At 37.5% G+C, this 18,602-nt stretch overlaps 2 protein-coding genes and 1 long non-coding RNA gene across 3 annotated transcripts; 2 read left to right on the top strand and 1 right to left on the bottom strand.

Annotated features, from left to right (window-relative positions):
* The first annotated feature begins 84 nt into the window (after nt 1-84).
* LOC143512649 (BEN domain-containing protein 6-like) lies at nt 85-7,805 on the top strand. The gene is made up of 7 exons (XM_077003225.1): nt 85-301; nt 1,269-1,411; nt 4,645-4,743; nt 5,695-5,839; nt 6,283-6,434; nt 6,815-7,031; nt 7,532-7,805. The coding sequence occupies exons 1-7, from the start codon at nt 85-87 to the stop codon at nt 7,645-7,647; spliced, it is 1,089 nt and encodes a 362-aa protein (XP_076859340.1). The 3' UTR covers nt 7,648-7,805.
* Nucleotides 7,806-11,170: 3,365 nt separating this feature from the next.
* Nucleotides 11,171-11,920, top strand: LOC143526964 (uncharacterized). The gene is made up of 3 exons (XR_013134007.1): nt 11,171-11,213; nt 11,357-11,490; nt 11,792-11,920. It is a non-coding gene; the product is annotated as an uncharacterized LOC143526964 (long non-coding RNA).
* Nucleotides 11,921-15,895: 3,975 nt separating this feature from the next.
* On the bottom strand, nt 15,896-18,151 carry LOC143526957 (uncharacterized). Its single transcript, XM_077021800.1, has 7 exons — nt 17,979-18,151; nt 17,401-17,705; nt 17,126-17,323; nt 16,939-17,025; nt 16,340-16,590; nt 16,120-16,248; nt 15,896-16,026 (listed from the first exon to the last, which is right to left on the bottom strand). Exons 1-7 carry the CDS (start codon nt 18,038-18,040, stop codon nt 15,943-15,945), a joined length of 1,116 nt encoding a protein of 371 aa, XP_076877915.1. The 5' UTR covers nt 18,041-18,151; the 3' UTR covers nt 15,896-15,942.
* Between the last annotated feature and the right edge of the window lie 451 nt (nt 18,152-18,602).

The following is an 18,602-nucleotide window of genomic DNA, read 5'->3' as shown; positions in this document are numbered from 1 at the left end:
GATTAGACCGTTGAGCATCTTCTGCCGTTAGCATATACGAACAATATAAAACAGACGACCGCAGTATAACAGTATTGTGTCACAATGGCATTTGCCATATATTACTTTAAGGACAAGACCGTGGAAGTTGGGAAAACTGATTGGATGAGTACTGAAGACCAGCAATGTACATCTTCAGAAATGATCACACAGTGCCCCAGACTCGATGATGAAGATGGATGGATAAATGTAAAGTGGAACAAAGGCAGAAAAAAGAAAGATGGTTCAGCCTTTTTTCCTGCAAAGGTGTTAATGCTCAGTGGTAAGTAACTTTCTAAGTTCTGTATTTGAATTGGGCTACGTCGACAGAGACTTTTACAGAGACTTTTGGCGCCGTAAGGTTTGAAAACTCCGGTGTTCCGGTCAACAGTGAGAAACAGATTTTAAAAACGCTCGTCCTCAAAGTTAAACATTATCAGACGTTACATATCCAACATTGTACGTTGCTTTTGGCCAGTTGACGTTTTATTATTTGTAAGGACAGCAAATTCATATTTACTAACCAGTTTTCTATGTGGAGGTCGCTAATGTAGTGTAGTCACATAGTGCTGGGTGTGGTATGCTAGCTTAAGAGTTTCACCCTGAGCAAAGCTCTCTTTAAAAACCTTCACAGTAAAAATAAGAATAAAACTGGAAAGTTATGTTCTAAGTGCTACTGAAGTAGAGATTTCTGACTCAGTGTATGAGAAAAGACAAAGTAGATAAAGTGTAGTAAAATAAACACTTAAATGTGTGCTTTCAACGTTTTCTTTCACATAGTCTGAAAGAGTCCATGTTATTGAAGCAAAAATAATCCTAAATCTCAAAATTGACCAGTGCACGAAACAAACGTTGCTACAATATTGTCAAAAGGTGGTGCTTTTTTATATTGTCCGAACAAGGTTGTCACAATGTCTTATGGTATTATGACTACTTACTGGCAACTTAGAGTTCCATGCAGATATGGTACGTATGAAGAATTCTATAAGGTTATGATAGCGTAGTGACAGCATTACCACTACGTTGTTACAACATTGTGACAACCTTCTGAGAAATGACATTTCAACATTGTGGGCACTAAAGCAATAGATTGTTACAATGTTGTCACATCATAACTGTGTTTGCAGGGAAGTGTAGTGTGTTAGGTTGCCACCAATGAGTATGTTAGGGAGAGTGCAGAGATCACACATAGCTTGATGACCCATTTGGCATTTTATTTTGCTCAGTGTACACAAAACTTTTTCACACAGACAACTACAGTGACCTTTGCCATAAGAGAGAGGAATTCATAAAGGGTGTGGACATCTGGAACCAGTCACTCAAGAGGAAGACCAAGCCAAACAGCAGGTGGATGAGGGATGTGGAAGAGGCAGACGAAATACCAGTAAAACAGGTAATTACATTCATACAGTTAAGGAACAGTAGAATTAAATGCCATCTAGGGGTGGGCGATATAATATCGTTCACAAAAATACCAGTACATTTCTTTATTCGATAGGATTTCGCTATATCGCGACATTATGACGCAAGGACGCAGGTTGTGCGTGCAGCGCGCAAAATAAACATGGCCAACAGCGGAGAGAGCAGCAGTGCTCACACTGTGAATGATTTAGTTCCTAAACGAGGAGCTACATCAGTAGTGAACTGATGAACTGTAGTGAACATGAACTGAAAACCTAAAACACTACGAACCTGAAAATGGAACAGAGACTTTAACCATACACAAACACGAAGCTAATCAAAACCACGAATCACAGATAAGGCGTGAATACCGTGCACATCCAACTAGGAAATAAAGAAACGACAATGATCCCCGAAGGTATAGTCTGGACATAGGCAATATACACACACACACTTGTAAAACTAAGACGAGCTAACACGGAACAGCTGAAACAGAGTGGCGTGACAAGAACAAGGAAAACATAAAAACAATGAGACTAGAAGGGGGCGGAGCCAGACATGACAACTACAAGCTAGAAATCACTATACGTTCTTATATGTGCTATGCCTACCCCGCTCTGCTGCAATTCATCACGGGTAACGTCGTGCGGAAGCCAGTATGTTATTAACTAGCCAGTATGTTAACTATTCTCATGCGGACACTACGTTGCCCACAATGCATTGCGCACACAACGTCAAAACCATTTCTGTCTGGTGATGCATGATTTAACCCATCCGTGCAGTGAAACACACACATACACACCAGTGAACGAACACTAGGGGGGCTGTGAGTACACACGTGCCCAAAGCGGTGGGCAGCCTTAGCCCTGGCACCCAGGGAGCAGTAGGGGTTAAGTGCCTTGCTCAAGGGCACTTCAGTCATGGCCTAGCTGGGAATCAAACCCACAAACCCAGGGAGCAGGGTTCCTTACCACTACACCATGACTGCCCTTTAGGGGAGTTTAGGTCATTTATTTAAATTTAAATCAATTTAACCAAGATACCACAATGAACAGTGACCTGTCACATCACCCACAAATCAACTGTTCACTATACAATACTCACTCCTACCGACCACACGAGGGTGAAGCAGCTCATACACCAGTTTTCCTGTTCCACCTTAAATAGTGCAGCAGAAGCCAAAATTTTGGCTAACTGCCACAATATTTAAGGTGGAAAGGAACAACAGGAATAAAAAGCTGACTTCACCCTCATGCGATAAAAGTGAGTATTGAACAGTGAACTGTTGATCTGTGGGTGAACACTGGTGATAGATTTAAAACCGTAACGTTAATGACGAAAGGGGCGGAGTTGAGTTTGTGTTGCTGGTTAATCCACAGGACAGTAAAAGAAAACCAAACCACAGACGTTGTGGAGCTCCTCGGATTCGAGGTCCACCAACCGCCAACACACAAGTTGTAGCTCAACACTTCTGTATGTTGTGGTTTGTTTTCTTGGAGGTCCTTATATCTGCTGCTCAATAGCAGCTCATTTTTCAGTTCAGTTCAAATCTCTCTTCATCACACCAACATCACGTCTAACATCTACTGTGATGTTCTGATTGTATCTTTCTCTCCTGATATCCTCTAAACTAGTGCAGCACAGACTCCTCACCTCCATCTCCTCCACTGTGTTCTTCACTTACTGCCTCTGTCTGGATTTAAATGTTGTTGGATAGACATAAGGGAAAAGATGGCATTAAGGCTGGGCGATATGGAGCAAAAATAATATCTCGATATTTTTTAGCTGAATGGCGATATACGATATATATCTCGATATTTTTTCTTCCCAAAAGGTAATAACAAAGAGGCAGTAATAAGTCAAATCTACGTCCCAAATGAGTTGCGCGAAGAAGAGAGGCAGGACAGGGCGGAAGTTGTTAAAAGAGAAACTCGAGTAAATTCACTATTCACAGTGTTGTGCGTGAACGAGTTCAAAAGAACGCGTTCATTGAATCATTCATTTTTTCGTGAATGTTGAACTGAACGCAACACATTTTTTAATAACTTGAACGTGAATTAGTGCACATTGTGTCATGAACGGTAGACATCACTGTAAATGAACGTTGGAATTTGTTTCCATTGAAAACTGAGTGACATCTGTTTTCTCTTTTGAAACGCAACGAGAGAAAGTTCCTCCCTCCTGTATTCTCGCTGGTGCCGCTTAAATGCGGAGGACAATTTTCAATGTGATGAAAAGTCACATTGACAAAAAATAAGCACATTTTACTTTTTTTTTTTGAACCATAGATGTGGAAAATCACTTCCGTCCCTCAGTCTGCAGTTCGCACCATAGCGATGTGGTGGGGTGACATCAATGACTGACAATCCATACTGTTTATTTATGTGTGAAAAACCAAAACTGAAAAGCAAATTATCTTTCCACACATTTTTGTGACTACACTTAATCTCTTCGCCACAAAATGGAATTGTTTTTTAAGAAATAAATCCTGAATTTTTGTCAGACATGAATGTAGCCCACTTAGAAAAGCAGTCCACATTGCCTCAATGTTTAAAATTTGCACTAATTCATATTACTTCAAATTGTTTCACTTTTTTCCATTAAGAGTGGGACAGAACTGTTCATCATTAAATTGTAATCACTGTCAAACATCTTAAAAATTTGACTGTTTTTCAATAAAGAAATCAAGTGATTATCTGCCTATACCATAACTCCAGCAATCATGTCAGTGGTATGGAAATATTTCACAATTTCAGACAAAGACACATTTTGCATCATCAAAACCTTTTAAACCTTCACTGATGAGTGTCATTGCTGGCATGGCTGTTTGAGTACTTGGTGGTTTCCTTATTTTTATTTTTTGTTTTGCCCAAACATTTTCACTTAGGTACTTCCCTAAGCTGATGTTTAGTAAAAATGTTATTGTTTTTGTAAATCCTGTACTGATCATTTAACAATATCTTTGTCTCACTATCAGGGCCAATTTGGGTAAATGGTATGTGATTGTCTTTCGCTGAGTGTCTGAAAGCCTGGTGAATAGGAACATACACTGCATATTATTTTTTGGGAGACCAAAGTGACTAAAGATAGTTACGTAAAGACAAAGTTCCCTGATTGCAAACTGATTATTTTGGTAAACTGTAGAAATCAGACCTATCTGTAGTATAGCTGATTCTAATAATACACCCATGCTATTGAAAAACTTTAAATGTTTTTTTTTTACAGCAAAAGAGCAAAAAGGCACCCAGCACTTCAAAAGAGGCATCAGATCAAATAATTGAAAAACTGAAGAAGGAGTTGATGGCAAAGCAAGCATATTTAGAGGTAAATTATTTACACAGTTTGGAGTTTAAGTTATGTGTTTAAAGGAGCAGTGTGTGACCCATAGCAAAACCCCACTTACCCACCCCTCCCTTTCCAATCACCTGTCCTGATTTCATTTCACTTTTACATGTTTTCGCTTGTTTTGGTGGCAAGCATTCACCCTTTCTTGATTTTTCTTGTACTAAATAAAAAGTATAATCCTTCTTTTATGTTGTAACCTCCATCACCTGTCTTCTAACAATGTATCCTACTGAGCATGCTCATATCATAGTACACCGTAGTAACTCAGTGTTTTACACATTTAATTGTGTTTTTAATGTTAATTTAGGTTAGACTTAGTTTAATAATCACTGCTACCTCACTGATAAACTGGCTTACACCAGCAAACATCCTAATTATTCTTTTAATGCTGGTACTTTCTTTTAATTTCCTGATAAGAAAATAAGCTTCCTAATAAGCTTCTTTAAGGTGGAAGAGGAAAATTCAGAGATTTGGGGATAAGGAGATTTAAGCTATCAAGATATGCCACCAGCAATTTTATGTGAACTCGTACCTATAAATATGCACTACAGTCTGAAATTCTGAGAAGGATTCTGTATTTGCCACATCTTCCAGCCGGTGCTATAGCGCGACAAATTCCAGCTTCCACTTCAACATAAAAGCACGAAAGGCACTCTTTACAGCCAGTGTGTGGTTTGTCCGTTCTGGGCTACTGTAGAAACATAGTGGTGCTACACTGTTGGAAAATGAGCCGCTCCTAATATTGGTTCCGAACCCATTTAAAGCCAGAGAGCTGAATGTCTGTAGAACAGATCTTATGCATACAATACAACATTGCATCCCATCACTATATATATATATATATATAAAGGCTCATTCTAAACACAACACTCCCTAATGACTTTATAATTATATGCTAATGAAAATGATGATGATTTTCTTTTGGTGTAGTTATCTACCGAAAAAGAGGACTCATCAGATGAGGACTTAACGCCTAGGAACTGGAGTAAGGCGCAGCAGAAAATAAAGGAGCTTAAAAGGGAGAACAAGAGGCTGAAAGAAGGCAACGCTAAAGAGATACTAGATGCCTTGAGAGGTGATATTTTTTATTTGAAATAATTAAATTAAATCAGTACCCCATTTGTATGCAACATCACAATGTAGCAAAATAAATCAACATAAATGAATGTCGCAACCCTTACCAGATCACACTGAAACGATGTGGACTCATAAACTGCAGTACAGAAACATGAAAAATATATAAGCCTCGCTGGAAGGCAGAGCGTAAGAATGGCAGTTTCGGTTGGTCCTTCTGTCCATCAACACTTAACTTCAATACATTAACTTCAGGGTTCATAGAGGTCCCCCTAAGTTTCACGAGAATCTAAAAAATCCATCTGTTCTCACTCGCCTTATCTTTTGAATGTTTATTTCTTCTTTTAAAGTGACTGTCCTGATGTTTGGAAATTGCCTCAACATGCAGTCATGAGACTTGAACTTTCACCTTTATAATGATTTATATGTTCATTCTCTTAACAGAGCTTCCTGTGGTAGTTGCAAATTTAAAAGACATAACTGAAAAACTTGCAGTTCAACCCTCAACTCCTGCATCCATCTGCTCAACACCCACAACATCTGTAAACTCAGCAGTTTCTGGATGTGTTTCTACCCAAGCAGTGTCTGATGATATGGTATGTACCCAGAGTGTAGTGTCTTCATCAGGTTGTCCCCTGCATGGCACAGTAGCATTTTGCACCCCCTATTGCTTTGTGGTGGTGCAGTGGGGGTCCTGACCACTGAAGAACCATGAGGGGTGAAAGGGTCTAACAGTATACAGAGAAACAGATGAACTACAGTCTGTAATTGGAGAACTACAAAGTACTCCTATATGGTCACTACTGCTGATAAAATGGACAATGAGATACAAGGAGGTGTATCTAATAAAGTGGCAGCTGGGTTTACATACTGCATAGATTTCTCAGAGAATATGTTGTTATTTTATCATTACTTTGGTGTGTAACAACTATGTATGACCAATTGCAAACTAACTGATCACTCAATTGTTCTGCAGGTCTTTCTTTTGCCAGGCTCTGATGTCAAAGTCCCTAGACGACAGCTTAACTCTCTGCGTACTACGAATCCGTCAGTCTACATCGGTGACCTTGCTGTGCTTGTCTATGGCAGGGAAACACTGTCTCATTCTAGTTTGACAGGGAGACAATCAGGGGCACACAAGGACATGGAATCAAAGCCACAACTTGATAACACAAAACTTGATGCTATAATAGGTAACTGCATTTAAATAAAATTACATTTTATTCTAAAATAAATTTCTACACATTATGTTTGTATAGTTTTTAACAAAATGACTGGAATGTTTCATTTTGGAAGTGACCATGATTTAGTTACTGTCACCTCGCACATGGAACAAAAATGGAAAGTTCCAAACAATGATTCAATGTTGAGTTAAATCTCTCTGTATGTAACTGTAATCTGGGATCATCAGTTTATATTTGTGAATGTGGCAAAAAACATTGCTGCAAACAAAAGAACCTAAAAATGAACTTTAATTTATGTGAAGGAAGACCTTTAAAGGACATTTTCAATTATTTGTAGGTAAACGTAGTAATTTTGCCAATTGCATTAGTCCTCATACTTGCCTGATAAAACTGAATTTCACATTGTAGAGACATACTGCTTTGACTGTTTTATTATGTTAACTCTGGATGTTGATCATGGTGTGATAGAAAGTAATGAGGTTTTTTTGTTTTGTTTCTGTGTGTCCCAGGCCATGCCCTGTCAAAGTTTCCTGACATCAGCGTCCAAGATGTGAGACGCATTATAAGAAAAAAATGCAACAACGAAAGCTATACAAGTCAAGTCACTGCAAAGAAGACCATGTGAAAATTTTTTTGGTTGGATTTGTGGTTCCTCTGCCTCTGTGGTTCCTTCTGTCTTGTCCTAAACTGGTGTTAATTTGAATTATGTTCTTAATTTGGCATCCATTGTTATTTGTTATATTTATTTGTTACATTTTGATATATAAAGAAATATGTTCTTAATCATGAGTATGTCTTGTTTATTTTTATGTATGTAATCCACTGGTAAGTCTACTTAAAGTACAGTTAAAGGTATATTTAAAGTGTAAAAAATTGAAACTAAATTGAAATTATTGTATACTTAAAACATATAAGTAGTAAACTATAATTATTATGTTAAGTTCAAAAGTAAGCTTATTTGTATACTGTTAGTTTACTAGTTATATACTTATATCCCACTTTTAAGTGTATGAAAGTACACTTTTAAGAATACTCTTAGTAAACTAGCAGTATACAAATAAGCTTACTTTTAGTATATTAACAGTACAAAATAAAACCTAAATGTAAACTAGTTGTGTACTCAAAGTTTACTATTCTTACACTTAAAGTATACTTAACAGTGTACTTTCATAAACTAAAAACTAGACTAGAAGTATATAACTAGTAAACTAACAGTATACCTGTAAGTTTACTTTTAGTATAGTTGTAGTACAAAATAAAACCTAAATGTAAACTAGTTGTGTACTCAAAGTTTACTATTCTTACACTTAAAGTATACTTAACAGTGTACTTTCATAAACTAAAAACTAGACTAGAAGTATATAACTAGTAAACTAACAGTATACCTGTAAGTTTACTTTTAGTATAGTTGTAGTACAAAATAAAACCTAAATGTAAACTAGTTGTGTACTCAAAGTTTACTATTCTTACACTTAAAGTATACTTAACAGTGTACTTTCATAAACTAAAAACTAGACTAGAAGTATATAACTAGTAAACTAACAGTATACCTGTAAGTTTACTTTTAGTATAGTTGTAGTACAAAATAAAACCTAAATGTAAACTAGTTGTGTACTCAAAGTTTACTATTCTTACACTTAAAGTATACTTAAAAGTATACTTTTATAAACTAAAAAGTGGGCCAATTTAGTCCCAAGAAGTATTGAATTAGTAAACTTACCAGTATACTATTAGTACATTGATATTAGTATACTTACTACATAAGTATATTTCCCAAGTATACTTTAAGTTTACTTAAAAAATAAACTTTAAGTATACTTTTTTTTGGTAAGGGGCACCAAAACTAAAATGAAGACCCAGCGTTTCACCATTTATCTAGAGGACTTTAAACGTTCACTGAGTGAAGCAAATGTGGATCTTTACTAAGCTAACACAGCTAACTTGGTGATGTTTGTTGAGTTTGAATTTTGAACTAGGTCGTATTTCAACATATTTTCCAAAAGTATAGTTATCAAAACTAGAGCTAAGCCAACAAGTTGTTTTTCAGTGTTTAACTTTGCTATGAGTTTAGTAATGTTAGTGTTAATACTGTTGTGGTTGGCAAGGACAAGCTACCAATTAATGCGTTAACTGTCCGTTTGGAATTTAACTTTACCTCACGTCGGCAAACTGTTAGCATGCGGACTAACGTTAGCTACCTAGCTAGCTAGATCTGCGTAGTAATTAAGCATTTGCTGAAGCCCAATCGATTTCTAATTAAGTACTTTTTTTAGATACTTTTTCCAACCACATACAGCTCCGCGGTCAGTTCTCCCGTTTCCCTGGATGTGTGTTGTATGCGTGTTAGTGTCCCCCTCCCTTAGAACCAGTGTGGTTTTTGCCGTTCGTATTGCTAATAAATTAGCATTGAGCTAACAATGGTGTCATGGCTCATTCTTGTCCTCCTGACTCGACGACGTTTCAATTTTTATTACAATTATAAAGCAGCTCTCATATGCCTGTTTGGTAATATTTTATGTTTACTTTTTGACATGCAAATAAAATGCACAATTACTTAATTATTTTCTGTATATTTTGAATTTACTTTATAAAGCATAAAATGTATAGTTCAGGCAACTTGGATACTAAGGAATAATTACCCGAACTAAACAATTGTAGCTGGAACAACATAAAACATTTTGTTGGACTCACTAGGTGTATTAGGTTAATATATAAAATTTTGTTGGCTCAACTTATTTTCTTTAATTAGACTGAATTCTGTAGTTGTCAGCAGAACTTAAAATTTGCAATTTGCAGAGCTTAAATTAGACCAACTAAAAAAATATGTGCAACGGGTCACTAAGATGTTTTTAGTTGGTGAGACTTGAAATTTTTTACAGTTAACCTTTATAAGTGGTATATTGTATAAGATGGATTTTTGTTGTGATTTTGTGTATATTTGTGATCTGTAAAGCCATGTCAAAGATGAATTTCTGTCTTCAGAAAGACAATAAAGACTTCTTATCTTATCTTATAAGCTCTCTGCTTGTGCATGAGCATCTCCAAGAAGTCACTTTAGATTCTGAAAGTACACATTCCTTGATACAAGAATCTTTATGGAACAAGCTGAAAGTTACTGAGGAGTTGTGGTACTCCAGGAAAGGCCTGAGACCTGCTCTCCAATGGCCACGTTTGAGTAGCTTTATGCAGAGTTAAATGGGAATGTTATTTAAATGGACATTTATATCCTTGTGGTCATTTGTCATGAGAGATCAGGACCTGATCTTTCCTGTTCATTCTTGAATAAACTTGATTGTACTGCCAGTATAAACTATCTTGTCTTCAATAAGTATGATGTAAGCAAACAGTAAAATAAATAATGGAAAAAACATTCCCAAATTCCCAAAATGACAGTAACACTGATTACAATTTTCCACCTACAATTTGATTTTGTAGAAAAACAGAACCAAGTTAAAGTCTGACAATAGAATAAAACTGAAAAGGCTTCTGCATTGCAGGGTGAGAACTATGGAGGACGAAAGGTGACAAATAAATAAATAAATAAATAAATATACAGGATAAAAGTAGAAATCAATAAATAAATGCATAAATGTTCGACTTAAAACAGTATTTATTTATTTATGGATTTAAGAATTTATTTATTTCTGGATTTAAGGATTTATTTTTTTATGGATTTATTGATTTAAGAATTTATTTATTTCTGGATTTAAGGATTTATTTATTTATGGATTTCCTTCTCCAATATGCTAATGAAGTAGACTAAATCAATACGCTATTGAGTAATCTTGGTGAAAGCTGTGTGTTCGATTACTCCTGCCTTGTAGTCATGGCAGAAATGAGGAGAAGAGTTGCTGTGGAAATAAGATTAATAGCCGAAGAGTTGGACAGTGGGCACTTTGATGATTGTTCATTTAGGATTGAAGGAATAGTTTTAGAGTTGTCGGAACTTGGGGAAGAGATTGATATTGACCTGTCAATTTTGGACAACCTGCAGCAAGTTGCTCACCAAATTCAACACGAGTCCGTGTCTGCGACAGGTAACGTGGGTGGTCCAGTTCGCCCTGCCTTTTTGCTCCCATTGCAGACAATAGTGGCATATGTCCATATGGGCCTTACATCGGGTCAAATAGCGTCTGTGTTTGGGGTCTCTGAAAGAATCATTCGTCGCAGGATGGCACAGAATGGATTAAGGTAATTGGCTAACTAGCTTATTACATTGTCTAGATAACTAGGCTACGTGTTCTGCTTTAAACGCACCCGTAGTAGCAGCTCTTCGATTCAACTATCGTGTTTAGGGATGCATGCTAGGATAAACGTGCTTATAAATTGTACAGAGTCGGTGATCTGTACTCGTCGGTGGATGACAATGACCTTGATGCCATGGTGAGAGACATTCTTCTTCATCATCCAAATTCAGGATACAAACTCATGGTTGGACATCTTAATGCCCGAGGGATCTACATACAGAGTAAGTAACTACTACTATTTCATTTGTTTTGACAAATATATAAATATAAAATGTTTATAAAATGTTTAAAACATCTGTCTTATTTCAGCTGAAATGAACATCAACTTTAGACCAGTCAGATAATTTTCAACCTCTCAAGTACAATTTGGCCCAGAGTATTAGAAATAGTATTTAACATCACCTAGCTTGTATGGCCTAACTCACCTGCCTTCACCCTTTTTTATTATTTCAAATGATTTTGATTTTATATGGGTATGACTGCACTTGTTCAAAGTTGTTTTTTATTGTTCTTCCTTTGTAGGACAGCGAGTTCAAGATGCAATGCGGCGTGTAGATGAGCACGGAGTGGCTTTCCGCACCCTCCGTCTTAATCCACGGAGGCGCAGAAGATATAATGTGCCAGGACCTAACAGTCTATGGCATATAAATGGAAATCATAAGTTGATTCGGTAAGTCTGTGTCATAATACATTTCACAATTAACTGCTATGAAAATTCAATAGAGAAGTATTACATGAAGGTTTCTCAGTGGAGACTGACAGTACATAAACAGTGTTGTTCAGTGAAAAGCTCAATAAAAAAAGGTACAGTAAAAGTTACGGTTATATTTTGTGTACAACAATAATGGCTTATACAACTACATTTGGATTAAGACAAAGTATTAACATTCAGTTTTTTTATTTTAGATGGCGTATTGTTGTTCATGGTGGTGTAGATGGCTACAGCAGGCTCATAGTGTACCTGAAAGCAGCTACTAACAACAGAGCCTCCACGGTCTTGACCAGTTTTTTAGAAGCTGTAAGCATCTATGGTGTGCCATCTCGTGCAGAGTTGTATAGTAACGAAGTAGAACTACTTCGCTACTGTACTTAAGTACTAAAATGCTGTATCTGTACTTTACTGGAGTATTATTTTTTTCTCCTACTTCCACTTTTACTTCACTACATATTTTCCATCAGTTTAATACTTTTACTCCGATATATTTTTTACGTGCTGTATAGTTACTCGTTACAATTATAAACATGTTAGCTGGCGCTGTCACCGGGTCAAGCGATCAGGCTGTCTTATGAAAACTGCGCATGCTCCGGTCGCGTCTCGTTAACTCTGCTGCTGCCTTCACTGAACACTTGAGCTTCGTAATCTAGGTTCACTTGACACGCTGTTACTGCGGCAAGGGTCCGCGCGGCAAAAATGACGCAATCGCGGTGGCTCCGCCCATGCGCGTTAACCACGCGCGCTGTCGCGTCGCGAGGTCGTGCACCTCTCGATTTTTGTGCGTGTGAAGTTACAAGGTGGAATTCATGCACTTGTACGGCACTTTGAAGGTCCATTTTCAGTATTTTCCAGCACCTTCAGCTTCATTTACATATTTATACAAATACACATATATTCGAAATTATTGCAAATAATTCGCTTTTTATCTCATTAAAAGAGATGGTACCGTGTTTGGTAACAGCAGAAGAGCGCAGTAAGCACTAGTTAGGTTAGATATCTTAGCTAACTAACCTAATTATGTTCATGGTGTGCTGCAGAATTCACTTAACATTAGCTGGCAATAAAGGCGACGTGCTGACTAATCATGTGCCCATTTTATAGTGTAGTGTTTTTATAGGGTAAGGGCATGGGGGTAAACGCAGGGCAGTAAGCTCACCATTAGAATCCGACGGACGGATTTTACGTCCAAAATACACCTCGTTTTCTCAGCTAAATTATGGCGAATTTGTACTTTTGCGTCAAACCTACAACGTAGCGGGACATAGTGTGACGCGGGAACAGAGGCGGCCGAAGGCGAGGGTTGTACAGAATGGTCTTTATTATCCATGCTGTTCAACATGCAAACAGAAAAGCTTCAATAACCGAAACAAGGTACAAGCTACAAGAGAAGCCAGAAAGGTCCAGTGTAGAGCTCTGACGGGGCAATGTGCAGCACTGGACCGAACGACCTGCGGGGTATAAAAGGTGCACAACATAATTACTGACAGGTGTTAGTAATGTGGTGACTGGGACCGAGGGAGTGGTCTGGTGCTCGGGGGCGTGTGTGGTGAGGCAGTGCGAGCTGTGGCCTGCGCCATCTGGTGGCGACCCGGCCTCCCTACTGTGACACATAGGTTATCTGTTTTTTGTGTACGAAGTGTTAACCCCAGTTTTTTAAGTACATACAGAACACTTGTATTTGTGATCTTTGACATATTTGATTTGTAAGTGATATATAAAAACAATTGATAATCAAACTTTGATGGCTTTCTTTAATTAATTCAAAACACAATACTTGTACTTTTTACTTTCAGTACTTGAGTAATAAATTTTAGACTAAACTACTTGCAATACTCAAGTACAAAAAATGCTGAATACTTTTGTACTTCTACTTAAGTAAAGTTTTTAAAGAACACTTCAACTTCTACTCAAGTAAATGTTTTGATAGAGTACTTGTACTTTTACTCAAGTATGGGTCTCGAATACTTTATACAACACTGATCTCGTGTGAGGTCAGACAAAGGAGGGGAGCATGTTGATGTGGCACATTTCATGATTGCCAACAGAGGACAAAACCGGAATTCATTTAATACTGGTAGAAGTGTCCACAATCAAAGGTATGTTAGTATTTGCTCATTCATGAACACTGTACTTGAGCCCTGATACATAACGGAGACCTCTATGCCATAACCATGTCTTAAAAATCACAGGAATTAATGCATTAGTATCTTCACAATCTACACTAGAGCTCAAAAACTTTCTGGAGGAATCTAATATTTCATTGTATCTTTTGCTATTTTTTTCTTGTTTAAGAATTGAGAGGTTGTGGAGGGACGTTTATTCTGGAGTGTTGGATCTGTTTTACACAATCTTCACAAACCTTGAGAGAGAAGGTCTTCTGAATCCAGATGAGGATGTTCATCTTTTTGCACTGCACTGGTGCTTTCTCCCACTAATTCAGAGACACCTTCAGTTTTTTAAGGACTCCTGGAATCACCATAGACTGCGCACAGAGCGTAACCAATCTCCTTTGCAGCTCTGGGCACTTCATAAACATGTGGAAGTACAAGACCCTGCACAGGTTAATTTTAAAATACGTTTGTCTTCATCATTGTCCTAAATGCACATTTATTACTAAGAATTGTTGAGTTGAATTCAATGTTGTATAATTCACAGCTGTATAAATTACATAGATTAATGCATGATATTGGCTCTACCTACATATTAATTGTTTTATTAATATTTCTGTGGAAACTAATTTGATTAGGTTGTATGGTTCTTTTAACAGCTTGCTATATAATCACCACATATATTGGTCCTTCAACTTGAACAACTTCATCAATTTTAGGTTAACAGCACGGAGTATGGAGTTGACTGGACAGGGTCTTACAGTCACCATCAACCAGGGCTTGAGATTCCAGAGGTTCAGCTCCAACGGCCACTTACCGAGCAGGAACTTGAAAGACTGCCAACTCCAGAAGGCCCATTGTCATGTGCACTTGACATTTATTTAGAAACAGTCAATTTAATAGAGGAAATACAATCCTAATTTGTTCCCAACATTTTCTGACACGATGTACCTAATGAGCTCCTGCACTCACTTTTAGTTGTTTGGATTCTCATCAGTCTAACATTGTATTTCAGCAGAATTTTTATTGAATGTTACATTTAAGATCAACAACTTCACTGTATAAAATAATACTGCATGTTTGAGTTTTTCCAGACACACTGCAATAAACAAATGTACTGCACAATCTGACTTGTCCATAAAGAGTAACAAAAGAATATTATTATTATTATTCACGTTCTAGCTGGTAAGTGCAATTCTTGTCCAAATGCATAAATGTTAACGAACAGAACACATTTTATTTGGATTAATCAGATATTAATTAATGATTAATATCTCATAACTCCTATTGATTTTAATTAAAAGTCTCAGATCAGGCCAAATCCACTGTCCGTGCTCCAGACTGCTGCGAGCAAGTCCTTTTCAAAGGCCAGGTATTCTTTATAGTGGCCGGGTAGTTTTAGCAGATGAAAGCATGTGTTGGACTTGGGGAAGGTACATTCCACATCAAGGTATCTTGGCAGCATGCTCCAGCCCACCCAGAATCGCAGAAGAACATGCAGGATGTTTGAGGAGCCTGCATATAAAAACTCTTCAAATGAATAACAATGAAAATTATAAAATGTGAATCTATAATTAACTTCCCTTATTCAATAATCAATACACAAAATTCACTTACTATTCTCAATGAATCTGCGAAGAAATTCAGTAAGCCTACACTGGTCCTCCAGGTCAACCTCGCTGTCTTCATTGTGTACTGGCCAATTGACTTTTTCTAGGATCATCTAATAGAACAGGTTAATGAACTTTAAAACATCCATCTATAAACAGGTTTATTCTAAGACCCACATTTACCTCAGGAGTGAACTGCATGTCAGAGGACCGTGGAAAAAGAAAAGGGATTGTATCCTTTCACTCAGTCAGCAAGGGCCAGATCAGAGTTTCTTTTAAGCCACGCCTTAACTGCTTCACTTGCTTCCATGTCCTCCCAATGACCTGCAAAAATTGAATATTGATAACAATGAGGAGACTCATGTGTCTTACTTGCCTCTACCACCTAGACACACAATAAGAGGACAGACAACTCACTGCATGATAGAGAAGTTTGTCATGTAGCCACATTCTGTTTTGTGATGTCAACGCCGGTAAGTCCCAGGACACTGCTAGCTCAGTGATTTTTGTTTTGTCTTCTGCTGCAAGTTCCTTTGAACTCTCAAGCTAAAATATAATGTTATAATTTGTTCATACATAAATATGCAAGTGGAATTGTACAATCATCCTTGTAAAACAGTATCTAAAAGGAACATACCATACTGATTAGGTCACGGACATCAGTGTCAGCACAGTCTGCAATCTCAATTGTGGTCGTTTCTGGCGACCCACCAAACAACACATGTATAATTGCTGGGCTTAGTCCAGCAAAGGTTGGCCCTTCATGGAGGAATGAGTGACCCATCATTCGGCCAGCAACAAGAAAGAAATCGCTCTCAAAAAGAAGTTGAGATGTTGATGGAATCAGATGGTCTTTTTCACCTTCAAATAGAAATGTTCCTCCTGGCACTTCAAAGAAGATTGCTTTGTTAATCAAAAACATATTTTAAAACATTTGACTAACATTCTCTTTCCCTGTTAAATGATCACTGCATTAAGGCAAAAAAGCTGATTGATAGCCTGTTATGTATATTAATATACATTAGCATTTACTTTAGGGACATTAAAACAGCAATAACATTTCCTTTAAACAGCACAGTAAGAAGCAAAATATGCTGGACGAAAAGAACACTGCTTTTTGAGATGCCCTCAGATTGTCAAATCATTTAAAAAGACAGGAGAGAGGTTGCAACAAATGTGCACTGATTCTCTCTATACATTTCCCTTTAAAGTGCATACAAAGATACCATGACTTACTAAAGTTTATTTCAAAACCATGTTGAATTTTAGACATAATGGTTTCAAAGAAATGGCGCATCACCCCATCTCCAATAGCTGGATCACCTAAAAAGCATAAAAAAAAATTTCATACATAACCAGATATATAAGAAAGCATTTTTATGTCCATCAAGTACACTTATTCCGAAGTCTTTGTCAACATTACCCTTGAGTGTGCAAGACAATGGGCAAGCCCAATCAATATTAGCCATCTTATAAAAAGACAGGATTGCCCTCTCCCTGTCTGCTGGAGTATCTCTGAGATCCATTTGAAGATGTAGTGGTTTTCCAGTTTCGTATTTTTGTAACAGGCTGTCTCTGAATTTCTTTGCAGCATATGCTGGATTTGGCTCATTTTTCCAATCTGTAAATAATAAAGATTATTTGTTACAGGCTCCAACTACCGACATAAAAATAAGTATATTATGCAGGTGTACAGACCATCCGGTTCCCTCTCCTCAATGCTGTCCAAATCAATAATGTGTGAATATAGTTCATTGCCCTGAGATGGCACCAAGTTGATACTGTTGTCAGTTTCAGGCTGTCCTGAGCTTCTCAGGGGTCTCCCCTCACTGGTGCTGGAGCTGGACTGTCTGGGTCTCCCCTCACTGGTGCTGGAGCTGGACTGTCTGGGTCTCCCCTCACTGGTGCTGGAGCTGGACTGTCTGGGTCTCCCCTCACTGGTGCTGGAGCATGGACTTTCTGGGCCTCCCTCACACACTACCTGCTCACTATCCTGTGACTTCCTTACATGCAAATATTTAAATTAAACTAGTTATTGACTGTTAGGGTAAAAAGAAAACCCTCATAAATTATATTCAGCCACTATGAAGGTGCAGAAGTTTCCTCTAAAGGAATAACAAGTAGTGGAGTTCATTTCAAATAACCAGAGCACAAACCAATCACACTAACTACAACCAATATCTAAAACTCAAAAGGTTTCAGTTGTCTCATTTTCTAAAGATGTAAATGGTGTATCCAGCTTTTCACAATGTATTTTAAATTCCACTGTAAATTACCTTAGGCACTCATCACTGTGAAACTTGATTGTTGCAAAGGGAAATTCAGCACCACATGTCATGCATTCTTGAGGTGGTCCAGCTACCTCTTCACAAATCTCTGCCTCAGGTTCCTAAGGATCAACATACATTGTTTAAAACAATAGAAAAAAGTAAAGACAAATTTCTGTCGAACTGAGTTACTTACATTGTTCATATCAAGATTCCTCTGTAGTGGGCGAATGAATACTGTAGCGTGACCTATTTGAGTCTGTGGATCCTTTAAATAATTCACATCATATCCTTCCCTGGGACAAGGTATGATACTCAGTTGCCTACTTTTAGTTGTACCAGCAATTCTCAAGAGCTCAAATCCACCACCCTGTCTCAGTTTGGGATACGCCTCCAAAAGGAACCTTTTGAATTCATCTGGACTTTTATGGTTGCCTTATAAAAAACAATTATTAATAATTAGAAAGTTTCTCAAAACTGCAATGTTATCAAAAATAATTATTCAAGATTCTTAACACACTAAAGAACAAACTATTTAAATTTTCTGTATCATAAACACAGGTCACTCACCTCGAAAGGTAACGCGCTTCTCCCCTAAACCAAATGTGCTCAGTCGCCGTTTCAGCTGACGAG

Source organism: Brachyhypopomus gauderio, chromosome 1 (assembly GCF_052324685.1).
Source record: "Brachyhypopomus gauderio isolate BG-103 chromosome 1, BGAUD_0.2, whole genome shotgun sequence".
NCBI lineage: Eukaryota > Metazoa > Chordata > Actinopteri > Gymnotiformes > Hypopomidae > Brachyhypopomus > Brachyhypopomus gauderio.
The sequence above is the reverse complement of the archived record's forward strand: the minus strand, read 5'-3'. Positions and strand labels throughout refer to the sequence as shown.

What these genes read in the sequence shown, in the direction of transcription:
- LOC143512649 (XM_077003225.1), top strand. Translation starts at nt 85, where the DNA reads ATGGCATTTGCCATATATTACTTTAAGGACAAGACCGTGGAAGTTGGG. An exon ending in ACGAAATACCAGTAAAACAG is followed by an intron (nt 1,412 to 4,644) that starts GTAATTACATTC and finishes TTTTTTTTACAG; the next exon opens with CAAAAGAGCAAAAAGGCACC. An exon ending in CAAAGCAAGCATATTTAGAG is followed by an intron (nt 4,744 to 5,694) that starts GTAAATTATTTA and finishes CTTTTGGTGTAG; the next exon opens with TTATCTACCGAAAAAGAGGA.
- LOC143526957 (XM_077021800.1), bottom strand. Translation starts at nt 18,040, where the DNA reads ATGACATGTGGTGCTGAATTTCCCTTTGCAACAATCAAGTTTCACAGT. An exon ending in CACAGTGATGAGTGCCTAAG is followed by an intron (nt 17,706 to 17,978) that starts GTAATTTACAGT and finishes TTTGCATGTAAG; the next exon opens with GAAGTCACAGGATAGTGAGC. An exon ending in ACAAACTTCTCTATCATGCA is followed by an intron (nt 16,027 to 16,119) that starts GTGAGTTGTCTG and finishes CAATTTTTGCAG; the next exon opens with GTCATTGGGAGGACATGGAA.